General features: G+C 47.8%; 2 protein-coding genes across 3 annotated transcripts in view; one reads left to right on the forward strand and one right to left on the reverse strand.

The window, feature by feature from the left end:
* LOC123752971 (uncharacterized) overlaps positions 1–15,275 on the forward strand; it is a 24,873-nt gene extending 9,598 nt beyond the window's left edge. The window contains exons 1-3 of one of the 2 annotated variants that reach the window (XM_045734982.2): positions 3,611–3,645; positions 8,326–8,580; positions 14,358–15,275. In XM_045734982.2, coding sequence (XP_045590938.1) covers positions 8,335–8,580; positions 14,358–15,230 — 1,119 coding nt within the window. In that variant the 5' untranslated portion in view covers positions 3,611–3,645; positions 8,326–8,334 and the 3' untranslated portion in view covers positions 15,231–15,275. Of the gene's footprint in view, positions 1–3,610; positions 3,646–8,325; positions 8,581–14,357 lie in introns of those variants that run through there. The other variant, XM_069310484.1, reaches the window with a different exon arrangement.
* bma (SCY1-like protein bma) overlaps positions 1–20,918 on the reverse strand; it is a gene marked incomplete at its 5' end in the record, with an annotated part of 234,606 nt that overhangs the window by 87,670 nt on the left and 126,018 nt on the right.

Consider the following 20,918-nt stretch of genomic DNA (forward strand, 5'->3'; position numbering starts at 1 on the left):
GGGGGGGGGGTGAGGGAAGGGAACTATCAGGAGAAAGTGTCAAGCCATTACGACTATATAGCACTGGGAAGGGGTCAGGATATAAGGATTTGGGATGGGACGGGGGAGGGAAAGGAATGGTGCCCAATCACTTGTGGACGGTCGGGGATTGAACGCTGATCTGCATGAAGCGAGACCGTCGCTCTACCGTCTAGCCCAAGTGGTTTGGGGAAGGGGTGGGGGGTTATAGAGAAATTTGAGTGTAAGAGAGGGAAAAATAAGGCTGATCTTAGTGAGAAATGTCGAAGCGGTTGGGCATCATTCCTTCCCCCTCCCCCGTTCCATCCCAAATCCTTATATCCTGACCCCTTCCCAGTGCTATATGATCGTAATGGCTTGGCGCTTTCCCCTGATAATTATCTTCGTGAGAAAATCCTCTGGGGCTGGGAGGGGATGCGAACCCGCGACCAGGGCATCACCAGTCGCATACTCTACTGCCCTACCATCGCTGACGAGGTATACTTTAATGTGTATATCGCTAATGTTGTACAAGTAAGTTATACTAGTATAAGAAAAGTTGCCGGAACAACCGTGGACATCTTCAAGAGAAAACTAGATAGTTTTCTCCAAGAAGTGCCGGACCAACCGGGCTGTGGTGGGTATGTGGGCCTGCGGGCCGCTCCAAGCAACAGCCTGGTGGACCAAACTCTCACAAGTCAAGCCTGGCCTCGGGCCGGGCTTAGAGGGAGTAGAACTCCCAGAACCCCATCAACCAGGTATCAACCAGGCATCAACCAGGTATCAAGCAGTGGGATTTTCTGTGTGTATCTAATCTTAGCATAATTCTTTCCACATCTACTGCTGGTCTTATAGTTACGGTCGTTAGTACAAATGATTAGTACCCGAGGTTGTTACCCTGGTGAGGTAACTAGGCACTCTTGTCCTGCATGTTCATTGGTCGGCTGGCTCCGGTGGGGGCGTGGTTGTCATCTGGTAGTTCTGTCTTGGTCGTGTAGATGGCACTAAGTCCTCTACGGGCTCACCATAGCCCGTGCTACTTGGAACTTTTTGTTCCAGACAGCGAATCTTAAACAACAACAGATGGTACTCAGCTGTCCCTAGGTGTAAGCTGAGTGTTGGTGAGTGAATTAATGAATGCTATACATGAAATAAAGTCTATACCAGTCTCCGTGGTGCAGTGGTAAGACACTCGCCTGGCGTTCCGCGAGCGCTTTGTCATGGGTTCGTATCCTGGCCGGGGAGGATTTACTGGGCGCAATTCCTTAACTGTAGCCTCTGTTTAACGCAACAGTAAAATGTGTACTTGGTTGTAACAACGATTCTTCGCGGCGGGGGATCGTATTCCAGGGACCATAGGATTAAGGACTTGCCCGAAACGCTACGCGTACTAGTGGCTGTATAAGAATGTAACAACTCTTGTATATATCTCAAAAAAAGTACTTTGGCTATGTCTAATCTCCAGCATTAGGTTTCATAGTAATTTATGTCTATTAAGAGAAACGAGATAATTCTTTACAGTCTTTAGGAGTTGTTTATTAATGGAGAACCTATTAATATAAGTTATTAATACCGACTAATTTATTAATATAGTCGACCATGTCTAAAAATAAATATATCGAGACAGAGAAGGTAGACAGTCGTACGCTAAGAATGTGTGAACAGACAGACATCCACACATTCACGGACCAACACACACACGGACCAAAGAGCCAGAGCTCAACCCCCGCAAGCACAATTAGGTGAGTACACACACACACACACACACACACACACACACACACACACACACACACACACACACACACACACACACACACACACACACACACATACACACATACACACATACACACACACACACACACACACACACACACACACACAGTAGACAGACAGACAACACAGACAGAGACCATCTTAACTAACACACCTTTAACATTAGTATTTAAATTTCTCCCACGTGAGCTCCTGTTCCTTAATGAGTGTTGGTTTGTAATTATGAAAGTCAGAAGAGGTGAGAGAGGGAGGGAAGAGGTGAGGGAGGGAGATTGAGAGATAGAGGGGCAAGAGAGAGAAAAAAAGAGGTAGGTGAACAAGGGAGGAAGAGAGACAAAAACGAGAAGGAATGGAGAGGGTGGAAATGGAGGGATGCAGGAAATGATGGAAGGTTAGAATGGCAGGGAAGAAGGAATGGAAAAAAAAGGCGAAACATGAGTGAGAAAGGAAGGGAGTGAGGGAGAATGAGACGAAGGGAGGAGGCTCCACACACACACACACACACACACACACACACACACACACACACACACACACACACACACACACACACACACACACACACTTCAAGTGTGTTCAAATCTTCAAAGCGTTATATGACAAAGAGTGCTGGGAAGACGAGACACCACGAGCGTAGCTCTCATTCTGTAACTACACTTAGATAATTATACTTAGGTAATTACACACACACACACACATCATCATCATCATCCTCATCATCTTATAATGATGACGTTATCTAGTTTGCATGTCCAGCGGTTGCTCTCTATATATCACAGATTAACTGGTTTCACAATTGTATACACAGCATATATAACAAATCACATTACTCAGTAACAAGTCATTTCTCCATGACAACAACTGCATACAAATAGTTCGCCTATTATTGTATCAGCAAACAGGTCACGTGTTAATGAATATATCTTACACCATAAGTCCTCGTGCCAAATATATATATATATATATATATATATTTGTTGACAAAATCTTGTGCTGGACGCCTCACTAGTGCTTGAAATATGAGTTATTAATGTCTCTAACAAGATGAGTGAGCATCTTACGATAAGAGGAGATATACTGATGCTCAAGTTCTTGTCTCCAGCAGGAGTGTGGATGCTGCTGGAGGCCGCAGACAAGAGAGAGAGCGAGACGCTGAGAATTCAGTTCATGTCTGCAGTTCATTTCTTTCATTTAGAAAAAGTTTACGCAATTTAAAAGTTTCACAAGTGCCGCAAATCTCACCTGCAAAGGCTGAGGCATTGAAAATGACTTACAATAAGTGTCTAAACTGAGTGCCAACAAGGTAGTTGGCTCATCTCAAGGTGTGTATGTGAGGAGGCAACCCGTTCTCGCACTTGCGTATAGTCAATATTGGCTTATTTAATAAGTGCATATGTGACATACTAATTGATTGTAAATATTTTAGTTTACCCTGAAAAGCTTCATAGAAAACACCGACCTCACCTAACCTTCTTAGTATGTTAAGATAAGCATCTTATTGCTTCTTAATTACAATTATTACCTAACCTATACCGTTGATAGGTTAAGTAATAATTGTAAATATGAAGCAATAAGATGCTTATCTTAACATACTAAGAAGGTTAGGTGAGGTCGGTGTTTTCTATGAAGCTTTTCAAGGTAAACTAAAATATTTACAATCAATTAATATGTCACATATGCACTTATTAAATAAGCCAATATTGACTTAAGCAAGTGCGAGAACGGGTTGCAACAGGCAGTTGCAGCAATGGCAAGAGGTATCGATCATGGGAGGTGTAGGGGTGTGTGTTATCAGTTGATAAGATAGTGAATTTAGTCATTATTCCACCGGTTCAGTATGTCCAGCACGCTGCCTGAGGTGCCATTCAGGTGAGTTATGAACCACAATAATATCCTTGATGGCATCAGCGAGTAGGCTGTGTCATAGGCTTATTTCTTCCTGGGAGAGGAAGAGCTGACATGTTGTGTGTTCGGTGTAATAGGCTTGGAACTATAGTTTATTCTGTGTATTCTGTTAGGCTTCCTGTAGCTGTGAGATAGCCACAGGAAGCCTGGGATATAAATATGTCTATGAAGTCCACTGTGGTGGAGCTTCTTCAGACAATGTCGGTGACGTCTTCGGGGAGCCGGTCGGCCGAGCGGACAGCACACTGGATTTGTGATCCTGGGTTCGATCCCAGGCGCCGGCGAGAAACAATGGGCAGAGTTTCTTTCACCCTATGCTGCTGTTACCTAGCAGTAAAATAGGTACCTGGGTGTTAGTCAACTGTCACGGGCTGCTTCCTGGGGGTGGAGGCCTGGTCGAGGACCGGGCCGCGGGGACACTAAAGCCCCGAAATCATCTCAAGATAACCTCAAGATAGACGTAGGCCTTAGAGTCTGCTGGTAAGACAACACACATCATTCAAGGACGGTTTTCTCGCTCAGTATCCTTGTATAGATAAGGTGAGGCGTCCTCGGGATGTCTGACTCATCTGTATATTGCTTCTTTGTCTATTTTGTCAGTTCTCTTTAGAATCTTGTATGTTGTTATCATATCCCCTCAAATTCTTCCTTTCCTTCAGTGTGGTGAGGTCCAGTTACTTCAGTCTTTCCTCGTAAGTCAATCTCTTCAGCTCAGCAACGGGAGTTGTTGCATATCTTTGGGCATTTACTATTTTTTTTACTGAGCTTGTCCAGATCCAGACAGTTGGGACAAGCCTCACCCAATTTTTAACAGTAATTGTTGTTGGGTACGTGCCCAACATAGTCTGTTTGCGGTAGTCATAAATGAAACAAGTGTCATATATCATGGTGTCAATGGAACCAACATGATATATTTCGCCATATCTTATAAATTGGTCACGGAATTATTGATATTTTTCTTACTGTAATGTAAAACATTAAACACTGATGTCCATAAAATGTTCAAAAAAGTTCTACCATACTTTACATGTAATATCCCATAATGTGTATTCATGCTGTCATGCTTTCGCATCCCCCTTCCGCTGTCTCCACGGTGTCAGTCTACCATTGATTGATTGATGAACATTAAGCCACCCAAAAGGTGGCACGGGCATGAATAGCCCGTAAGTGGTGGCCCTTTGGAGCCATTACCAGTATCAAGAGCTGATACTGGAGATCTGTGGAGGTGCGACTGCACCCTGCGTGACGGGAGATGTCTCCCGGCTAGTCTCCCACACTAACACTGCATTATAAATGTGTCCACATCGTCCCCTTAGGGGAGGATAATGGGCCCCTAGGGAAGACATTCCAGTATGATGTAAAAAATACATTTACTTACGTGTAAATCCTGAAACACACATACATGACCTCATAAAGATGAAAAGGCGACATGGGATATCATTTACAGGAGCTGTAACATTTCTAAACAGTTTTTATTACTGAAATATACACCATTATTCACTGATTTGGAACAATTAACATAAAATATTCTCCTATTCTTACTTTGGCTGTAATAGCATAAAAACGACAATAATTCCACGGCTTAAAAGGCTTTTTCAAGTCTCGAGCCTTTATCAAAGCACAGGGATAACTATTTTATTTTTAATATTTCACATCACTAAGCTCCTTCCGCCAGCAGACCACCCACACACCAGTGGTAGATAATGAGAGAGAGAGAGAGAGAGAGAGAGAGAGAGAGAGAGAGAGAGAGAGAGAGAGAGAGAGAGAGAGAGAGAGAGAGAGAGAGAGAGGAGGAGACAAGACTATTCTGAGAACAGCCAGACACCCGACCAACTCTCTCTCTCTCTCTCTCTCTCTCTCTCTCTCTCTCTCTCTCTCTCTCTCTCTCTCTCTCTCTCTCTCTCTCTCTCTCTCTATATATATATATATATATATATATATATATATATATATATATATATATATATATGTCGTACCTAGTAGCCAGAACTCACTTCTCGGCCTACTATTCAAGGCCCGATTTGCCTAATAAGCCAAGTTTTCCTGAATTAATATATTTACTATAATTTTTTTCTTATGAAATCATAAAGCAACCCTTTTCTCTATGTATGAGGTCAATTTTTTTTTATTGTAGTTAAAATTAACGTAGATATATGACCGAACCTAACCAACCCTACCTAACCTAACCTAACCTATATTTATAGGTAAGGTTAGGTTAGGTAGCCAAAAAAAGCTAGGTTAGGTTAGGTTAGGTAGGTTAGGTAGACGAAAAAACATTAATTCATGAAAACTTGGCTTATTAGGCAAATCGGGCCTTGAATAGTAGGCTGAGAAGTGCGTTCTGGCTATTAGGTACGACATATATATATATATATATATATATATATATATATATATATATATATATATATATATATATATATATATATATATATATTGTGACGATAATCTCTTTCAAGAGAGATTGAGCCTGCTCTTCCCAACACATTTACGTCTTTCAAGTACAAGATACTATATTGAAGATACGTCCACCAGTATCGGCAAACGTTTTGCCCAGGAAGCAAAGCGTACCATGCACAACCCGACACACCGGCTACCGCCCGCCGTCAAACCAGCAAACTACTCATTCTCCGCCTGCCTGTTGCTGATTGGCTGGTGTGTCGCCGCACCTGCACTCACGCCACTACATGAGTCGACGTCTGGGCCAGCAGCACGCCGTCTCCTCAGAATATCCCTGTGCTCCTTGGAGTTGACATCTCTCTATAGTAGACAAGCCTTGGCTGTCGTGTACTAAGGGAGGTGGCAGCTTGAAGCCAGTATTCTCAGTACCTCACCTTATTTATATTACTTGCACTTGTTTGTCTTCGAGTAAAATTTGTCACTGACAGTAATTATTCATGTTGTTTTGTTGGTTGACTTGTTTTGAATTTTACGAGATTGTCTTCATTCATATCTTGTTTTCTAGAGTAATTAAAATTTCATTACCACAGACAAAAGGACAAACTTCTCTTTATTTTTGTTATGTGACGAGGCCCTGCCCCCAGCTTTTGAAACAGCCGAACACCAACGCTTTACCGTCACAATATATATATATATATATATATATATATATATATATATATATATATATATATATATATATATATATATATATATATATATATATATATATATATATATATATGTGTTCTGTATCTCTGCATATATACTTTTCCATTTCCTCCAGAAAAAGATGCCTTTAACGTCTTATCTCATTGTTCAGCTGTCTGTTTCACACACACACACACACACACATCTTCTCAACAATATATATATATAATATATATATATATATATATATATATATATATATTATTAAATATGACCGAAAAAGTAAGATTAATAATTCTAACACGAATTTTCTCAATCTTTCGTACATTACGCTTCACTGTTGGAGGTAAATCAAAAATCAATTCTCCAAAATTCATTTTTATTTCTAGTCTGACGCGACACGGGCGCGTTTCGTAAAACTTATTACATTTTCAAAGACTTTAGTTCACAAATACACAACTGAATAGAACTTACGTATCTCCGATTTTATATCTACATTTGAGTGAGGTGGGAGGGGTGATGTGGCATTAACACAAGACAGAACAAGAGGGGATATTAATAGGGTATTAAAAGTATCAACACAAGACAGAACACAAACAATGGGTATTGAATAGAAGTGTTTGTAGAAAGCCTATTGGTCCATATTTCTTGATGCTTCTATATTGGAGCGGAGTCTTGAGGTGGGTAGAATATAGTTGTGCAATAATTGGCTGTTGATTGCTGGTGTTGACTTCTTGATGTGTAGTGCCTCGCAAACGTCAAGCCGCCTGCTATCGCTGTATCTATCGATGATTTCTGTGTTGTTTACTAGGATTTCTCTGGCGATGGTTTGGTTGTGGGAAGAGATTATATGTTCCTTAATGGAGCCCTGTTGCTTATGCATCGTTAAACGCCTAGAAAGAGATGTTGTTGTCTTGCCTATATACTGGGTTTTTTGGAGCTTACAGTCCCCAAGTGGGCATTTGACAGGCATATATATATATATATATATATATATATATATATATATATATATATATATATATATATATATATATATATATATATAACATTAATTTATATTTGAGAATATTTATATTTTGAAAGAGCGGCATGTTAAATTTATGACTGCGTCTTTTGGGGTCGGCCGCTGGATGGAATGAACATAGCCTAACGACGGGCTGGGATCATGGAATTATTTTTACCACTTTAACAAGGCATTATAGTTCCTTGAAGAGGCTGGGGGGACATGCTGTGTTCTCTGAGTGCCACGTCAAGTGCGTGACTGGCAAGTGACGCATTCTGATTGGCTAGTTAGTGAAGGCCGGATTGGGATATGCAGTTCACTGAGTGGATCCTTGACTATGTTAGTTACTGCTGGTGATTATCGTAATGAGGTAGTAGTAGTAGGCATCCATCAGTCTCAGGAGACTATGGAGTTGTGCTCTGGTTGTCGGTCTGGAGTGGCCTCACCAGGGCGCAAAGCCAGGGTAGGTTGATTCGGGGGAGAAGCTGTTACCCAAGCAGCAGGTTTATGAAGTAATAACTGCATATTTGTTATATATTATCTTTCAGGATGTCATAATGGAATCCAAGCACATCACCACTATCCACAGAGGTAGAACCACCATCCCAACCACCATCCTCCTGCTGCTGGTGGTGGTGGTGGTGTCCCCGGGCACCGTCCAGGCGTCTGGTGGGACAGTGACGGGGGGACAGACAGGAAGGGAAGGGAAGGTACCTAGACCACACCTGTCAGTGGGACAGAACTCCACTTTCTGCAAGATGACGACGTCAATACTTCACTGTGATTACCAGTGGAGAGATCAGGTATGTCTTGTGATGGCTGGGGTCAGCCATGATGGCTGGGGTCAGCCATGATGTCTTGTGATGGCTGGGGTCAGCCATGATGTCTTGTGATGGCTGGGGTCAGCCAAAATGTCTTGTGCCTGGCTGGGACGCATCAGAGAGATACCAAGCGTCAGAGGGAGACTATGCATCAGAGAGAGATACCAAGCATCAGGAGGAGACCAATAGTCATGTGTTTCCCTCCCCCAATCACAGTATAAATATGGCCACGTCTTGTGAACAAGGTTGTAAGGCTGGTGTTGTAATCAGCAGTGATAATACTATCACAACATTCTCAAGAAATGAAAGACATTCCTTCGTATTCTTTCTCCCAGAATCCACCGCTTCAAACTAAGAAAGAATAACGGAAGCCATCAAGACAGGACGCCATTAGAGACAGATTCATACCGGATCTCCTAATACCAGCTGGCCAGGCGCAGGAGGACTCTGAACGCGGCCTTTCCCCCCTAATGATGTGACTGAACGCACCCCATCACCCCCCACTCCCCGCCTCAGGCACCATTGGTCCTCTGAAATCTCTGCACATTCATTGGGAGGGGAAATTTCCCACCAAAGGAGGAGGAGGAGGGGGTTGGTGGGGGGTAGAGGGGCTGATGATTACATAACAGTTAAAACAGTTAAACATAACAGTTAGACAGTTAAAAGCAACTGCAGAACTACAAACCAGTCTTCCTCCAAAAAGCCAGTGGTGTGAAGATGTGTAGGGTGTAAGGGTGAAGAGTGTGGGACATAGTGTGGGAACGTGGCCACTGTGTTCCAGTAACGTGTCTCAACCCGTGGCCACTGTGTTCCAGTAACGTGTCTCAACCCGTGGCCACTGTGTTCCAGTAACGTGTCTCAACCCGTGGCCACTGTGTTCCAGTAACGTGTCTCAACCCGTGGCCACTGTGTTCCAGTAACGTGTCTCAACCCGTGGCCACTGTGTTCCAGTAACGTGTCTCAACCCGTGGTCACACAAAGAGGGATAATTTCCTCAATTAAGAGAGGATTCGGCGTGATTAATTATACATGATGTTATTAATAGGTGAGTTGGTAATTGGCCACGTGGGTGTGCGCGCGCGTGTGTGTGCGTTTCAGTGCTAATAATCCTTTTAGAGCTTAGCCTTTCTGCTTCTAATAAAAATGATATAATACTACTAATAATAAACAGATGAGGTCAGGGGCGCTCCGTGGCGCAGTGGTCATCACTCTTGAGGTCAGGGGCGCTCCGTGGCGCAGTGGTCATCACTCTTGAGGTCAGGGGCGCTCCGTGGCGCAGTGGTCATCACTCTTGAGGTCAGGGGCGCTCCGTGGCGCAGAGGTCATCACTCTACCATTCGGTAGGTATTATATAGACACCTGGATGTAAAACAATTGATGGATCGTGTGCTAGGGGGAGTCATAGCATTGCATGACTTAAATATAACCGATTCCAGTGCCTGATTTAAGGCCTATACGTTCCACCATCAAATATGCACCCATTAGGCCTATATAAACATAACTGCCTCATCTGTTATCGTCTAACAATTTAAAACACAATTTGCGTGCACACCAAATGACTAATTATCGAACTACTTTGCATGAAGGAAATATGAATAGAGCCGTGGATCAGAATAATTAGGTAATGGGGTAATATCAGCCACTTAAATCTCCTCCTCCCCCCCTTCTTTCCTCCCCCCCCTCCACCAATCCACAACCCTCCCCCCCTTCAACCCACAACCACCACCCCCTCCCTCCTAGACAAAATTGGTTAAGCTCGGAACATCGTTAAATGTTTCCGCGCGAATCACTGTTTAAAACAAGCTCAAGATGTAGAGGCTATGTTTATGTTTCTCAGGGCACTGTGGTGGCCCTGAGAGACGGTGTCTCAGGGGCACTGTGGTGGTCCTGAGAGACGGTGTCTCAGGGGCACTGTGGTGACCCTGAGAGACGGGTGTCTCAGGGCACTGTGGTGACCCTGAGAGACGGGTGTCTCAGGGTACTGTGGTGGCCCTGAGAGACGGGTGTCTCAGGGCACTGTGGTGGTCCTGAGAGACGGTGTCTCAGGGGCACTGTGGTGGTCCTGAGAGACGGTGTCTCAGGGGCACTGTGGTGACCCTGAGAGACGGTGTCTCAGGGGCACTGTGGTGGTCCTGAGAGACGGTGTCTCAGGGGCACTGTGGTGGTCCTGAGAGACGGTGTCTCAGGGGCACTGTGGTGACCCTGAGAGACGGGTGTCTCAGGGGCACTGTGGTGGTCCTGAGAGACGGTGTCTCAGGGGCACTGTGGTGGTCCTGAGAGACGGTGTCTCAGGGGCACTGTGGTGGTCCTGAGAGACGGTGTCTCAGGGGCACTGTGGTGGTCCTGAGAGACGGTGTCTCAGGGGCACTGTGGTGGTCCTGAGAGACGGTGTCTCAGGGGCACTGTGGTGGCCCTGAGAGACGGTGTCTCAGGGGCACTGTGGTGGTCCTGAGAGACGGGTGTCTCAGGGCACTGTGGTGGTCCTGAGAGACGGGTGTCTCAGGGGCACTGTGGTGGTCCTGAGAGACGGTGTCTCAGGGGCACTGTGGTGGCCCTGAGAGACGGTGTCTCAGGGGCACTGTGGTGGCCCTGAGAGACGGTGTCTCAGGGCACTGTGGTGGCCCTGAGAGACGGTGTCTCAGGGGCACTGTGGTGGCCCTGAGAGACGGTGTCTCAGGGGCACTGTGGTGACCCTGAGAGACGTGTGTCACTGTGGTGGCCCTGAGAGACGGGTGTCTCAGGGGCACTGTGGTGGCCCTGAGAGACGGGTGTCTCAGGGGCACTGTGGTGGTCCTGAGAGACGGTGTCTCAGGGGCACTGTGGTGGTCCTGAGAGACGGTGTCTCAAGGGCACTGTGGTGACCCTGAGAGACGGGTGTCTCAGGGCACTGTGGTGGCCCTGAGAGACGGGTGTCTCAGGGCACTGTGGTGGTCCTGAGAGACGGTGTCTCAGGGGCACTGTGGTGACCCTGAGAGACGGGTGTCTCAGGGCACTGTGGTGGCCCTGAGAGACGGGTGTCTCAGGGCACTGTGGTGGCCCTGAGAGACGGGTGTCTCAGGGGCACTGTGGTGGTCCTGAGAGACGGTGTCTCAGGGGCACTGTGGTGACCCTGAGAGACGGGTGTCTCAGGGGCACTGTGGTGACCCTGAGAGACGGGTGTCTCAGGGCACTGTGGTGGCCCTGAGAGACGGGTGTCTCAGGGGCACTGTGGTGGTCCTGAGAGACGGTGTCTCAGGGGCACTGTGGTGGTCCTGAGAGTGGGTGTCTCAGGGGCACTGTGGTGACCCTGAGAGACGGGTGTCTCAGGGTACTGTGGTGGCCCTGAGAGACGGGTGTCTCAGGGCACTGTGGTGGCCCTGAGAGACGGGTATCTCAGGGCACTGTGGTGGCCCTGAGAGACGGGTGTCTCAGGGCACTGTGGTGGCCCTGAGAGACGGGTATCTCAGGGCACTGTGGTGGCCCTGAGAGACGGGTATCTCAGGGCACTGTGGTGGCCCTGAGAGACGGGTGTCTCAGGGCACTGTGGTGACCCTGAGAGACGGTGTCTCAGGGCACTGTGGTGGCCCTGAGAGACGGGTATCTCAGGGCACTGTGGTGGCCCTGAGAGACGGGTGTCTCAGGGCACTGTAGTAGCCCTGAGAGACGGGTGTCTCAGGGCACTGTGGTGACCCTGAGAGACGGTGTCTCAGGGCACTGTGGTGGCCCTGAGAGACGGGTATCTCAGGGCACTGAGGTGGCCCTGAGAGACGGGTGTCTCAGGGCACTGTGGTGGCCCTGAGAGACGGGTGTCTCAGGGGCACTGTGGTGACCCTGAGAGACGGGTGTCTCAGGGCACTGTGGTGGCCCTGAGAGACGGGTGTCTCAGGGGCACTGTGGTGGCCCTGAGAGACGGGTGTCTCAGGGCACTGTGGTGGCCCTGAGAGACGGGTGTCTCAGGGGCACTGTGGTGGCCCTGAGAGACGGGTGTCTCAGGGGCACTGTGGTGACCCTGAGAGACGGGTGTCTCAGGGCACTGTGGTGGCCCTGAGAGACGGGTGTCTCAGGGGCACTGTGGTGGCCCTGAGAGACGGGTGTCTCAGGGGCACTGTGGTGACCCTGATAGACGGGTGTCTCAGGGTACTGTGGTGGCCCTGAGAGACGGGTGTCTCAGGGCACTGTGGTGGCCCTGAGAGACGGGTATCTCAGGGCACTGTGGTGGCCCTGAGGGACGGGTGTCTCAGGGCACTGTGGTGGCCCTGAGAGACGGGTATCTCAGGGCACTGTGGTGGCCCTGAGAGACGTGTGTCTCAGGGCACTGTGGTGGCCCTGAGAGACGGGTATCTCAGGGCACTGTGGTGGCCCTGAGAGACGGGTATCTCAGGGCACTGTGGTGGCCCTGAGAGACGGGTGTCTCAGGGCACTGTGGTGGCCCTGAGAGACGGGTATCTCAGGGCACTGTGGTGGCCCTGAGAGACGGGTGTCTCAGGGCACTGTGGTGGCCCTGAGAGACGGGTATCTCAGGGCACTGTGGTGGCCCTGAGAGACGGGTGTCTCAGGGCACTGTGGTGGCCCTGAGAGACGGGTATCTCAGGGCACTGTGGTGGACCTGAGAGACGGGTGTCTCAGGGCACTGTGGTGGCCCTGAGAGACGGGTATCTCAGGGCACTGTGGTGGCCCTGAGAGACGGGTGTCTCAGGGCACTGTGGTGGCCCTGAGAGACGGGTGTCTCAGGGCACTGTGGTGGCCCTGAGAGACGGGTATCTCAGGGCACTGTGGTGGCCCTGAGAGACGGGTGTCTCAGGGCACTGTGGTGGCCCTGAGAGACGGGTATCTCAGGGCACTGTGGTGGCCCTGAGAGACGGGTGTCTCAGGGCACTGTGGTGGCCCTGAGAGACGGGTGTCTCAGGGCACTGTGGTGGCCCTGAGAGACGGGTATCTCAGGGCACTGTGGTGGCCCTGAGAGACGGGTGTCTCAGGGCACTGTGGTGGCCCTGAGAGACGGGTATCTCAGGGCACTGTGGTGGCCCTGAGAGACGGGTGTCTCAGGGCACTGTGGTGGCCCTGAGAGACGGGTGTCTCAGGGCACTGTGGTGGCCCTGAGAGACGGGTATCTCAGGGCACTGTGGTGGCCCTGAGAGACGGTGTCTCAGGGCACTGTGGTGGCCCTGAGAGACGGGTGTCTCAGGGCACTGTGGTGGCCCTGAGAGACGGTGTCTCAGGGCACTGTGGTGGCCCTGAGAGACGGGTGTCTCAGGGCACTGTGGTGGCCCTGAGAGACGGGTGTCTCAGGGCACTGTGGTGGCCCTGAGAGACGGGTGTCTCAGGGCACTGTGGTGGCCCTGAGAGACGGTGTCTCAGGGCACTGTGGTGGCCCTGAGAGACGGGTGTCTCAGGGCACTGTGGTGGCCCTGAGAGACGGTGTCTCAGGGCACTGTGGTGGCCCTGAGAGACGGGTGTCTCAGGGCACTGTGGTGGCCCTGAGAGACGGGTGTCTCAGGGCACTGTGGTGGCCCTGAGAGACGGGTGTCTCAGGGCACTGTGGTGGCCCTGAGAGACGGGTTAGATATAATATAGCTGATATAATATCGATATAATATACGGAAATATACAATCTGTCGTATATTTCCGTAATGTGAAGTCCAGAAGTGTACAGTGGACCTCCGTGTGAGGTCAGACCTGAGGCATTATCCGGACTTGAATCTGGCGGTTAATCGTTCCATATAAGTGGGTGTTGTAGTATATATCTGACTGTGTGGTATACAACTGCCGTTCTCCCGTAGGAGGTGACGCTGGATGACAGGTCAGCAGGAAGGTCGACCTCGATCTTGCTCCAGCGTCTGCACCACCTCACCCTCCACCGCTCCGTCTGCCTCCACCTCGGCCTCAGGAACGTGGGTGACGCTCGAGTCGAGGGTCACCCGTCTACCTCCTGCTCGAGGATGAATCTCAACCTCCTCAACGTCACCCTCGACCTCCTGGCCGAGCCCTTCACTAGTGTCCACGCCCAAGACTCCAGGATCGGGGAGCTGAGCCTCGGGAACTTGGAGGAGCAGCTGACTCTCATCGGCTCCAGTGTTGGAGTGCTGGAGGTGGGGCGAGTCCGAGGCGATGGTCGAGTGTCAGTTAAGATACACAGCACCAGCGTCAGCCGCCTGGAGAGTCTCAAGGTCGACCAGTCCGCTAAGGTCCTCCTCCATGACAGCGTCATCGGCGACGTCCCGCGCGGCGCTCTCTCGCTGGCGTCGAGGGGCAACAGCTTCAACAAGATCAAGTTCCCCGTGAAGTCTGACCGCTCCCCGGCCGTCCTCGAACTCCTCCCCGGCGCTGACGTCACCCTCGAGGACGTATCCGGGAGGGTGACGGTGGTGGCCGCCCTCTCAGCCTCCTCCTCCACCACCACCACAGGACTCTCCAACACTCCCCAACACACGTCACCACCACCAGACACCCTCCACCACCCACAACCTCTTGACTGCTCTCAATACAACCTCTATATAGTGCTTCTCGCGCTCTCTCTCGCGTTCAACGGTATCATGATCTGTTGCGTTCTTATTGCAAGGTGCAGCGTTCATCAGCCTCAAGGCGTACCCACGGGGGAGAAGTGTGAACCCTTGTTGACCAGGTCACATGTCCCTCGGGGCGTTAACAACTGATATCACTGAGGTATTTATACATCAATAAACATATTTCATTTTCAATTTCAATTTCAAGGAACATGTTATCATGCTATCACCGGCATAAATATTACCTCCTAGTCTCACATTTTTAACATTTTGCAATTTAATATATTGTCTGATCTCTCATAATCTTTATCATATATATATTGTCAAATTTGTGTATCTCTAAGATTTATCTTTATCTAGCAATGTTGACTACAAGGCAGAGGGGGGGGGGGGAAATCTCGTTAAACATTCTGGGTCACGTTAAATCCTTCAAGGGCATGCTTATTAATTTGTGAATATCTGTTGTGACGAGAATCTCCTTCAAGAGATTGAGCCTGCTCTTCCCTCCACAAATACGTCGCAACAAATATATATAACTACTATGGAAGAAATGTCCAACAACGACAACAACACCAGCAAGGTTTGCCAGAGCGCAAAACGTATGCAGCCAGGGACACCTGTTCAGACTCAAACCGCCAAACTACCTGTCTTACTACCGGCTCCGCTGATTGGTCGCCGGTCTGGCTGCAACTGCACTCGCCCCCCCCCCATACTACTTGATGTCTGGGGTCGCCACGACCTCAGACCTCAGAATATTCAGTGCTTCCACAGTTAACACTTCTCCCGGCTAGACGTAAGCGTGTACTGAGAGAGGTGGTAGCTTAAAGCCAATATTCCAGCACCTTACCTTTATTTTTGTATTGCACTTCTTGTTATTTTGTCTTAACGTAACTTTTCATTGTGTCATTTAATTATTCTTATTATTTTGATTGATTGATTTTATTATACAAATTTGTTTGTCCATTTTATTTATGTTTTGATTTATTTAACGTAATTAAAATTTCATTGTTAAAATTTACTTGTGTTTTGTGTGTCTTCTCCTTACCTTACCACAGACGAAGTTCCAGTTTTTTCTTTTTTTTTATAACTATGTGACGAGGCCATACCCCTAGCCTTAAACAGCCGAACACCAACGCGTTACCGTCACAATGGGGGCCTGTCATATATAAGTTATATGGGGGCCTGTCCTAGGAGCTTCACTCAGGTACTGGTGCCAAGTGGTAATTTATGGTAAGCATATTTAACTTTGTTAACGTAGCTTTACTATTTTTCATATTCAATTTCATTTTTTATAAGGTGCGGTGTATTGTGCATTACGATAGTAACATATGGTGAAGGTGAGACAACTTTGGATTACGTGGTGACTGTAGGCCGCAGTCATACTCTTAATTGGTCATCTCTCCCTCCGTGTTATTACTCGTGTTTACCATCTTTGTCCCTTGAATATTTCTCATTTTTGACAGATCATCATATTGGTACCCTGGTACTGTGGTCTGCCCCGGGTCAAGAGTACCCAATCTTCTGCAATCTGACTGTAGGAGGACAAAGAGGGCCATAGTTCCTCTAGCTCGAACTTTAGTTGCTGAATTGGGACCTCAGCAGCAGTTCTCGTCACCAGTTGACACCTCGCACCCCTACACGTCAGTCAGAGATGATGATACATACAACGGTAGGGAATTAGCTTACTTTTCAGAGCACAAAAGTTCGCTAATTCTGTAAGTATCATATTAAATTCAGTAGGAAAAACTTGCTTTATGTCCTATAGAGACTTGGCAAGGTATGCCTACATCCTTGGACTACCAATTTTACTTTTGAAGCATTTAACTGTTTCATTTGTTTTCGAAACTCTGTTTCATTTGTTAGTAGGATTTTCTTGCCCTTATCCTCTTACATGAGTACCGGGTACAAGATTTCCTGCGCCCTTGATTTAATTTAATCATTTAATATCTTTTACTTAACTTTAATTGTTAAAGATCTCACAGGATAGGTACCAGTTGCCACGTTGTCCTGTTTCTGACATTCACTATTGAATATTCGTGTACCTTTATTTGCTAATTTCACCATGTTTCGTCTCCAAGCTTTCCGTGCAAATCCAGCAGGTGAAATAGGGACTTTAAGTCGTGCCAAGAAGACTGAATTACAAACTCTTGCACACGAGTATCAACTAGAAGTTCCCTACCAAGCCAACAAAAATGACCTACACAACCTGTTGCTGGATTACTATTTAGAGCAAGGTAAGATAGACTCTGAAACTCATGAAACTTACTATATTGCAGAAAAAACTGATTTGGCAACGCTGAAACTCAAACTAGAGCTGGCCAAGATTGAAGAACGAACAGCTGCCATACGGAGGGACGAACAAGAACGTGAGATTGCCTTACTCCAGGAGCGGGAACGCATACGGCTTGAAACCAAACAACGCGAGTTGGAAATGCAACGTGAACATGACAAGCAACAAGCGACTCTGGCTCTTGAGTGTCGTCAACGAGAATACACGTTGGAAACTTCCCACCTCGCTCAACGCCAGCAAGCTACTGCCAATCTTCCCGTCAGTTTTAATATATCACACGCAAGTAAGTTAATGCCATCCTTTGTAGAAGCAGAAGTTGATGTGTTTTTCACCACCTTTGAAACTCTTGCTAATCAACTCAGTTGGCCTGTCGACCAATGGGCCACACTTCTCAGAGTCCATCTTACAGGTAGAGCTGCAGTCACACTCAGTACTTTGGCGTCTGAGAATGACTACCACACTCTGAAACAAGCAGTGTTGGACGCCTACCTACTTTCCACCGAAAGTTATAGAAGGAAATTCCGTGACCACCTGAAGGCAAGTACCACTACCTTCCTTGAGTTTGCTAACACGAAACGGAGGTATTTCATGAAATGGCTGGAAGCAGCACATGTCTTTACTTTTACAGAACTCGTCAACCTGATGCTTGTTGAAGAATTCTTGAGACGTGTGCCGCCTCCTGTCCGCCTCTACTTAGCAGATAAAGAAGAAACCGACTACCTGAAGTGTGCTAAGTCGGCTGACACTTACAGCCTCATCCACCGGCTGACACCCGAACCATCCTCCAGTAAGAAGTCGTGGTACAGTTACGAGAAGGTGAGCCCCGATCAAGCTGGTTCACAACTGTACTGCAAGTATTGTAGACTCTATGGACATACCATAGACAAGTGTGGTAAGTCTCAATACAAGGGAATCACTGACCAACAAAGACCCAAACCCACTCCTCCTAAGTCCGGTAAGCCTGTGATGAATGTTGGTGTTGAGGTTAATGATCTTTCTCTTTTCAGTAACCACCTGTATACTGGAACTGTCTCTGCCAACGGTTCAAATCCGGAGGGACGTTTCAAATTGAAGATCTTGAGGGACACAGCGGCTCTACAATCGATCATCTTGAAGTCGGCTGTGCCCAACATCACCTACACCGGAGAAACTGTCTTCATCACTGACCTCACTGCTACCACTCCATACCCTCTCGCCAGAGTCCACCTGGATTGTCCCTACGTGAACGGGGAAGTCCAAGTCGCCGTCAGGGAAAAGCCTTTTCCCATGCCTGGAGTACAACTTCTCCTAGGCAACGACTTGGCAGAAGACCTGCAACCGACCAACCTGATCGTCATGGACAAACCCCAGGTGTGTAACTCTGTGCCAAGTAACCCTATTCTAGAGTATGTTCCAGCAGAGGTTCAAGAGAGTGATGAAGTTTCTCCTCCGGTTCTCGTGACCACCCGTGCACAAGCCGCATGTCCACAGCCAGCTGACTCTACTGCTACCGCTGTCCCTCAAGACCCTCAGAAACTCCCCCCACATCTGACCAAGTTGGAGTTCCGTAAGTTGCAGAGGGAAGATCTTACTTTAACACCATTGTTTTTCCAGGCTGAGACTCAACCCGACAGTATTCCTGGGTTCTTCCTAGAGAACGACTTGCTCTACCGCAGATATAGACCCAGTAAACTGAAGGAGGAGGACGATTGGGCCAACATCGAACAACTTGTGATTCCTACCAGCCTGCGGCCCACTATTCTACACCTGGCCCACGGAGCATTCTCCCACTACGGCTTCAACAAGACTTACCATGGGATTCGTCAAGACTACTACTGGCCAGGTATGGTAAATAACGTCAAACGGTACGTAAAACAGTGTCATACATGTCAGATGGCAGGCAAAAACCGAACATCTCCATTCCCAGAGCGCCACTGATTCCCATACAGGTGCCTGCGGAACCTTTCCACAGACTCATAATAGACTGTGTTGGTCCTTTACCTCGGACCAGTTCAGGTAACGCCTACATCCTAACCATCCTGTGTCCTACCACCAGATTTCCCATAGCAGTTCCAGTGAAGAACATCACGGCTGCTACGGTTATAAAACATCTATTGAAGATCTTCACTCAATACGGATTTCCCAGGGAGATTCAAAGCGACTGTGGTACCAACTTCACCAGTGATCTCTTCAAAAGGACACTGGAGGAGTTCAACATCAAACAGGTATTGTCCAGCCCCTATCATCCTGCTTCACAGGGTTCTCTTGAACGTAGTCATCAGACTATCAAAGCACTCTTGAAAAAGTTTTGTAGTGAAACCTCGAAGGATTGGGATAAGCAGATTGACCTTATAATGTGTATTTTCAGAAGTCTCCCCAATGAGTCCCTAGGAGTATCTCCTTATGAGATGCTCTACGGCCGTAAGTGCCGTACTCCCCTTAAGGCTTTCAAAGACTCTCTCAGAGATGCCACCTTCAGTGAGCATCAGAATGTGCCCCAGTTTCTTCAAAACCTTCAACACATTCTAGAGAGAGTCCACCGTTTTGCCCATAATAATCTATTGAAAGCCCAGGAGAGAATGAAGACTCATTACGACCAGACCAGCAAAGTAAGAAAATTCAAGCCGGGAGACTTCATCCTTGCATTTTTCCCTATCCCAGGTTCACCTTTACAAAACAGGTTTTCAGGACCCTACCGCGTCAAAGAGTGCAGGAATAATAACAACTACGTAATAGAGACTCCAGATAGGCGGCGGAAGACCCAGCTGTGCCACGTCAACCTCCTGAAGCAATATAATGGTACTCCTCCCACTGTCTTAATTAACTATTCCACCTTCACAGAACCCTACATCCACAGTGAGACCTTCCCAGCTTCTTCTCCCGAAAGCACTGACAAGGAGTCAGCGCTTTCTAATTCCGAAATCCTTAATGATCTTCCTAAATGCTTTCAGGATAATAATCGTGCTCCTTTGCCCTCTTCTAATTCCACTCTCACCTCGTCAGATAAGCCCTTCATCCTCCATGTCGACGCCAATGGTACCGACGATGGTGGTGTCGTGATGCAGCAACGAGGCGAGAAGAATAGACCTGTCAGCGACTACTGCTACAAGGAACTACGGAACAATTGGCAAGGAGCTACTCTTCCTCATCCTGAAACTCCAGCACTTCACTCCACACCTGAAAAGTGCTCGGTCTACCATCAACACGGACCACTCCACCCTACATCTCCTGCAGCACGCCCACTTCTCCTCTCAACGTCTTCTACTATGGGCTTGCTACCTGCAGAAATTCAACCTGGAGACACGCTATACCAAGAGTCTGACAACATCTTAGCCCATGATCTCTCCAGAGTTTATGAAGTAGAAGCAACTCCATCCATTACTCCACCACATAACGACATACTTCTTCCAGAACCGCAGGCTTCGGGGGAGAGTTGTGACGAGAATCTCCTTCAAGAGATTGAGCCTGCTCTTCCCTCCACAAATACGTCGCAACAAATATATATAACTACTATGGAAGAAATGTCCAACAACGACAACAACACCAGCAAGGTTTGCCAGAGCGCAAAA

The sequence above is a fragment of the Procambarus clarkii genome, chromosome 67 (assembly GCF_040958095.1).
Source record: "Procambarus clarkii isolate CNS0578487 chromosome 67, FALCON_Pclarkii_2.0, whole genome shotgun sequence".
In the NCBI taxonomy this organism is placed as follows: domain Eukaryota; kingdom Metazoa; phylum Arthropoda; class Malacostraca; order Decapoda; family Cambaridae; genus Procambarus; species Procambarus clarkii.